Source organism: Phaethon lepturus, unplaced genomic scaffold, assembly GCF_000687285.1.
Source record: "Phaethon lepturus isolate BGI_N335 unplaced genomic scaffold, ASM68728v1 scaffold1907, whole genome shotgun sequence".
Classification (NCBI taxonomy): Eukaryota; Metazoa; Chordata; class Aves; order Phaethontiformes; family Phaethontidae; genus Phaethon; species Phaethon lepturus.
Genome location: NW_010549606.1, coordinates 41,581 through 48,614, shown reverse-complemented (window position 1 = coordinate 48,614; position 7,034 = coordinate 41,581). Strand labels below are relative to the sequence as shown.

Genomic DNA, 7,034 nt, shown 5'->3' with positions numbered 1-7,034 from the left:
CTCTGTTCTTTTGTTTTCCTGTCCTTACAAATATACACAGCCTTAGGTAGAGTATAAATATACACAGTCAATTTTATTGTAAAATAATTGCCACACTCCTTTTATTGGTACAACACTTTCACCAAAAAGGGTTATTAAATAAATACTACAAGCAAACACACACCTGATATCTTCTTACCCAAAATGATTGACTCGGAGAGCTCCTGACTACCCACTCAGACAGCACAGGCTAGAACCCTTCTATATTGGTTTATGAAAGCAGAACACGTATCCAGAGCGTTTTCTTCATTTCTCCTCTTCAAGAAAATGCATGCTGCAGTGTACCGAGAAGGAAATACCTCATGCTTGTGGTAGCCAGAAAGCAACACTGCATTTGACTGCAGGCAAACTGGTGGTGACTGGTCACCGCGCTGGTGATGTGCCTGCCCTGACCTTTCCAGGTTCTGCTCCGCTCCCAGTGAGATGCGGGTAAAAGCAGGGTGGCCGTAACACACTCTGCGGCGGGTCCCTTGGGAAGCCTAGTGCCCGCACAGCACAGTTTCCAGAGGTTTCTTAAAAACAAAATAAAAGCCTAGCAGCTACCTAAAATAAACTCTTTGTTCTATGGTGCATACGGTGGAGGCTTTTCTCCAGGCAAGAAGTAAGTCGGTGTGTGGAGGGCCGGAGCATTGGGGGGAAGGCCGTAGCTGGAGCTGGACTGAGATGGAGGCTGCGTTTCTTCTGACAAAGAAATGTCGGTAGATGATGTTCCTGGAAAATTGCTGGCAGGCTGTATACAGACAATAAAAAATACCTTCTTCAGTAAAGGATTACAACCCCATTTGCAGCTCTGCGTTGTTGGCCGTGTAAGCGTTATATAATAAGCCCCCCGATTAAATTTCTCAGGCATTGCAGCACACCACTCACTTTAGTTTTAAAGCACCTGCTTAAGTATAGCAATGATGGTGTCTAGTGAAACAAGTCAGATTCCATCTGCAGCCCAAGTCATTTTTAATAGACGTTGCGCTTACAGCGGGGCAACAGAGCAGAACAGGAATTTCTGCGGGAAACGATGCTCTGGCATCCTGGGTGAGGCGCTGCACCTGACTGGCTGACGAGGTTACGTGTAGCTGCTCGTTTCCAGGCATCGCTATGAAATTTAAATGATCTCAGCTGTAACTAATCTCAATTATAATACTTGCATAAATGCAAGGTTTTATTCCTGTGCCAAATGCAGATTCCTCTTAAGAGAAAATTTTACAGGTAGGCGTATGTGTCCCCATAGGTGCTTCACTTTGGCTGTCTCAGCCATAATGAGGCTTTGGCTGAAAGTGGCACAAAAAATAGATAGACCTTAGGAAGCAGCCCATGTTCAGGAACAAGCAGAGTTTGTTAAAACAGAAGAATGCATGTAGGGATGAATGCTCTGGATAAAATCCTACCACTACTTTAAACCAAGTTTTGCTATTGATTTAAAGAGGGTCAGGATTTCACTCCTCCCCTCACATGCCAGCACATGCCAGTCATGGGCTTCATCAGAAGAGTTGTGCTCAGCTCCCCTCATGTTCAGGCCTAAAGTGCTTGGAATTCAAAAAACAAAACATCAAAAAATAGTAATCATGGATCTTTTTCAAGGGAAATGAAAAATCTGGGCAACTAAACGCTGCTTCCTGCTGCTAAAAAAATTAATAGTCACCATGTAGAAGGCCAGTACCAGGGCTGGCACTTGGACAATGGCATCTCAGAGCTGCCCAGGGCTTGCAGACCCCATGCCACAGTGCCTGGCCTCTCTGTGGGGCTCTGGGTCAGCAGGGGCTTCTGCCCTGGGTAAGACCCCCATGACCAGGAGAATGTTGTCCTGCCTTTGTACCACAGCGTGACTTAGAGAGTGAGAAATGGGGACACCCTGACAGGAAGGTTGATTATGCCCTTTAACTCTCCAGGAGGCAGTGCAGATACACTGACAGACCTGCTAGCTAGATCAGCTCCAGACATAGTCGTTGGGGATTGGGGTGGTTTGTTTTGGGTTTTTTTATTTATTTTGGAGTTGTTGCTTCCTTCCCCCCTCAAACTGTAGCCACTGTTTCCATCTGTCTGCCTGGAATTACTTGCTTCTGTAATGACTTCTCCTCTGGCAGGAATGACTGGCACAACCCATACTGCTGTCATCACCACCAGTCCCTGCACAGCTAATCATTTACCTGACCAGCTGGCAGGCCTGTTACCAAGACTAGTTGTGACTAAACTGTACCAGTAAGGGATGAATGATTTTGTTAGCACACGCTATGGTAAACAAAATAAATGCTGGTTACATCCTTGTCAAAATGCGTTCCTGTTACCACCCGTTTTTTTGTTTTGCATTTGGCCTATTTCTGCCTGCAGACAAGGAAGCATGAGGTGAACCGAGGAGCATTTACCACCAGCTCAGGTTATGAGTTTTTTAAAGGCTTTGTTTGCCCCTCTGGCAAGCAGTTATTCAGTGAGATACTGGATTCAGCAGAGGACTTGGAACAAATCTGCTCAATGGTGGGAGGCACAGGTGAACTCAGGCTCAAGGCCTTTGAGCTAATGGAGCTTCAGTCCATACAAGTGGGGGCGGCGCTTAGCCTAGGCGTGTTGCGTGCCAGACCAACCCAAGGTGGGATATGCAACTATGGCTGTGGATTCCCTCTGGTTGAGGTGAGGGTTCAAACCAGAGCTATTAGTTGGTAGTTGGTTGCTAACTGCTTTACTTCATTGACTTGGGTCAATTCACTTTTTTCCCCCCCTAACTCTTAGCTGAAGAAGGTCTTGCTCCTTTTGTTGTATTGAACCACCACGTGTGTGACCCTGCCCCAGCTGGGAGCAGGTGTAGGGCAATGTGAAGTGCAGAGGCTTAGGAACAGTGTTTAGCAAAACATGGCGGGCCAAAGGGAATGCTGAGAAGAGAGGTGCATCTTGGGGCCCTCATGTGGGTCTTGGTCTACATGGTAGCAAAAACATTATGCCTTTTTTGATGCCCAAGGGCATCCTCTGCCAGGAATATGTGCGAGTCTCATGTAGGCCTTGGCCCACATCAGCCAGCCCTATATGGATTTCTTACGAACATTAAGCCACCTCAGATGCCATATCTTTAGGCAGCTGAACTACATCCCTAGATCACAGGGTTCAGCCTCAGATGTTGACATCTCAGTTGAAGGCTCAAGAACATAGTTATCTAGGCGCAGAGCGTAGTGACAGGTAGTAACTGAATCCCACCTGTAGTCAGTGGAAAGGCCTTTAGGGTGCATTCGTAGCTCTCACATCATACATCTTTAGCCTGAGAGAATCCACATGTGGCTCCCTCTGTGGACTCTGAAGGGTAGACCAGCTCAGGCAGCGTCTCCTACACTATGGAGAGCTAGAGCTCCATTCAGCTGCCCACATGTAAGTGTCCAGCCCTTTTGGGATGCCATGGGCTACCCCAGACATCCACATAGATGTGACACAGGGACTACAGGACCTGGACCCTCCTGGAGGGGCAGCAGGAGCCAGGTGACTACCTGATCTCATTATCAGGCAGCACTAGATCCCTACATACCAACAGCCCCTGCGTTTAGCCAGATGAATCCCAGACCCAGGGTTTGTAGATGCCTTAAGGACCAGGACCAGCTGAGCAGGGCTTCTGAAGACCTGAATCCAGCAGCTGGGCACTGCTTGGAGCACTGAGATGGGTCATGAAGACCTAGCTCCAGCACCATGGATTCAGCCTACAGCTCTCAAGTAATGGAAGTGGATGACGGTTAAGCTTCTGGCTGTTCCTAATCAGACCTGCTTCTAACATTCACTCTTTTGTAGCTTTGAGTAAGTTTATTATTATTTTTTTAACTCTTATACTGATGCAGAAATTAATTCTCTCCAAACTACAACATAATGAACTCATACGTGCAGGAAAGTGGCTTGCCATTTTTTTCCTAGGTCCTACTGGCGCCCAGTGCTTCTCGCTAACCTCTCCTGGCTTGGAGACAGCTGATGATGTCTGCCGCTGCATGTTGTGAAGGGGAGAGAAGACAAATGAACACACTTCTTAGAATAAGTGGAATCTAGGAAAAGAACTGTGTTTATTTTAGAATGCAGTTAAGAATTTGGGGTAAATATGATGTATTTCTGTTTCTCAGTGGACACAGGACTGAACAGTTACAACTGATCCTCATGACCACTTACATGCATCTTTTCAGCTTAATTGCTTTCTTTCATCTGTTTTTATCCCCTTCTCTCTCTGCTCTTGGCTACGTGCTAACTGAACTCTGCAGAACAGCGCAGCTTTTCAGCTAACAGCAAACAAAAAAATATCTCCAAGTGTGCTCTTTTTTTCCTCTCAAGCCATGTCTCCAAGAGTGCCTGGACCTATTTATGTTAATAAATAAGACATGCCAAGGACTGTTCTCTGGCTGTGAAGCCAACTGGCACAGCACATATCACGTCGCTACAGCTGAACTCTTACCACCAAACCAGTGTGAGTGTATGCACACTGCCTATCAGGAATGGGTCATTGCCCTTGCCATGTCCTGACCCCTTCCTTGGCGTTGCTCGCAGACTGTTGGGTGGTCTGGGCCAAACCCATACCAGGAGCATGCTAGGAATTGACTGGCCTGGATGACCATCATGTCCCAATACCTGTGCCCAGTAGCTTATTGGCCCTGAACAGATGTAGCCCAGGAGGCTGTGGGGAGCTGGTCCACAGCTAGTTCATGCTCAACATGCAGTGTTTTCAATTAAGAAGTATTGCAAAACTTGTGGTACCCACCAGTCTGGCACTACACAGCCAAAGTATAACAAGCCATTGGACTGAACAAAACAGTCCTACTGTGCTTTAAAAAAAAAATCTAGAAATTCCTATGATTGCTCCAGGGTCTCAGTACATTCAGTTATTTACCAGCTCACCCTACATTCTTCATCTCACTCTGGGGCAAAAAAACCCAAACACCATCCTCAGCACCACTCCCTGGATTTTCCAGGCCAGCTCTGGGCTGGATGCAGTGTGGGCTTGGAGCACAACTTGTACTTCATCCTTCTGAAGGAGGCGAAGCAGTGTTGACTCAGCTCATGTTGTATCCCTTCCCACAGCGGAAGAAAGCTGCACCTCCAGCAGCTTTCCCTCCTGCCTTCAGGCCAGCTGCCTCCAGTCAGTAAGGCTCAGCAACCTCCACCAACTACGACAGCAGCTCTCTACCTGTCTCCCAGCGGTGGCCCATAGCAGATGCCTATAAGAAGACTGAAAGAAAAAGGGCTCCATTTTCTCATGAGCACCCATTGGTTCTTGTGGCAGGCAGCCATCTGGGGACTTGTGGTGACACCTGAATCCCTGCGACTGATGGACTAATTCCCTAACCACTCTTGTATGCTCTTCCATAACACCCTGTGGCAATTGAACTTTCTCTGGTGTGTAAAAACACTTCCTATTTTCTGGCTTACCTTGCCACCTGATAGCTTTGCTGGGGCAACCAAAACTGTGTGATGAGAAGTTATCACTAATATCCAGCCACAATCCTTTCCATAACACCCGATTTCACATACCTCTTATTTCCTCCCCTTTCTTGTTTCCTTCCCATCTGATGAGTCCTAATGGACTTATCTCCATATTAAGTTAGGTGGGCTAAGGGGTATAAACTATTCTGCCAGATCCTGTGTGTATCAGATGCTTCCTTTGGCTTCCCCTCATGCCTCTGCTTTTTCTTGCCCAACTGCGCTCATTTTTATGAATACTGTAGCGCAGCTCTAATCCCAGATTGGGATTCCTGGTCAGCAGAGAGAGTCCGAAGGACAACCAGAGAAAGCCTGAGATCTGACAACAGACCTGAGAACTAGGCCCAGACTAAGTTGTCCTAGAGATGAGTCTGTGAGTTGGGATCCAACTTCCTTGCCTCATTTCAAACCCCTAGGAGCAAAGATCTACCACTGCAGAGTTTGTACTGAGTGGCAGCTTATGCTTTTCTCAGGGAGTAAGAAGGGTGCCACTTTGTACTGTACCTGAAGAGGTAACGGGTAGGATGGATATGTAGAAATAGTCGCTGCAGAAGGACAAAACCCAGCGTATGTCAGGATCTGCTGGGCAGGATTGTACAGGATCTGAGGAGGAGGAGCAGCACTGAAAGCAATTTGGGACAGAGGTACCTGTTGAGCACAGAAGACAACAATATATCAGCACAGCACAGAGGGGGCTGGAGCAGGAACTGGTCCTAACACAAGCACTAGGCAACTTAACAACTTTCTACGTTCCAATACAGTACCAGTACTACAGAAAAACAAGGCGCAGACAAAATGAGCGAAGGGTGTTTCTGGAGTGAATTTTCTGACCAGAAGTACACAGCTATTTTCATCTTCTTGCCTTGGAAAAAGACTGCTGTTGCTTCCCTAGCATGAATTGCAGAAGCACTGGCAGGACTCCAGACTTGAGACGCCCTGAAGAGCACAGCATACAGCTTTGACCACCTCTTCTTATCCACCCCAGCACCAAATACCCGGTCCCTTCACAATTTGCTGCAGACTCTTTTCCAACAGCAACTACCTGATGTCCTCTTGTCCTTTCTCTCTGTTTTCCTACATAGATCTACAAAGATCTCCCTTTCCAGACCACTTGCTCTTCTTTCACAGCTCCCTCTCGCTTGTGAAACGGAGTTTGCTGCTGTCCCATACCACTCGCCACGAGCATATCTCATTCCTACTGCATAAAATCCTCCATCATACCCCGTGGCTTTATTGGCATGTGCCTTAATTGCAATGTGAGATGAAGTCTGCAGGAAGAACTAATAGCTCATACTAAACCAGCTAATAGAACTAGGAGAGAAAAAAAAGAGAATGTGAAAATGGGGCTTGTGTTAAACCCTAGAACCCTGTGCTATATAACCACTTGTGAAGGACAGTAGAGCTCTGTGAAAAATTTTCATGCCCTCTGCTTTGCAAAGAAGACACATCCAGCGGTTTCTTTTCTCTCCTTTGTTTTTATTAGCAGATTCCTCTATATGAGAGCATGGAATTTTATTTTTACTGCAACAATAAAATATGGTGGTTGCCAGACAAACGCTGAAAAGCAGCAT

General features: G+C 46.7%; 1 protein-coding gene across 1 annotated transcript in view; it reads right to left on the bottom strand.

Annotated features, from left to right (window-relative positions):
• Positions 1-225: 225 nt before the first annotated feature.
• TMEM255B (transmembrane protein 255B) overlaps positions 226-7,034 on the bottom strand; it is a gene marked incomplete at its 5' end in the record, with an annotated part of 46,165 nt that continues 39,356 nt past the window's right edge. Inside the window, 2 exons of the mRNA XM_010290294.1 lie at positions 226-769; positions 5,968-6,111. Of these exons, the coding sequence (XP_010288596.1) occupies positions 602-769; positions 5,968-6,111 (312 nt within the window). The remainder of the gene's footprint in view (positions 770-5,967; positions 6,112-7,034) is intronic.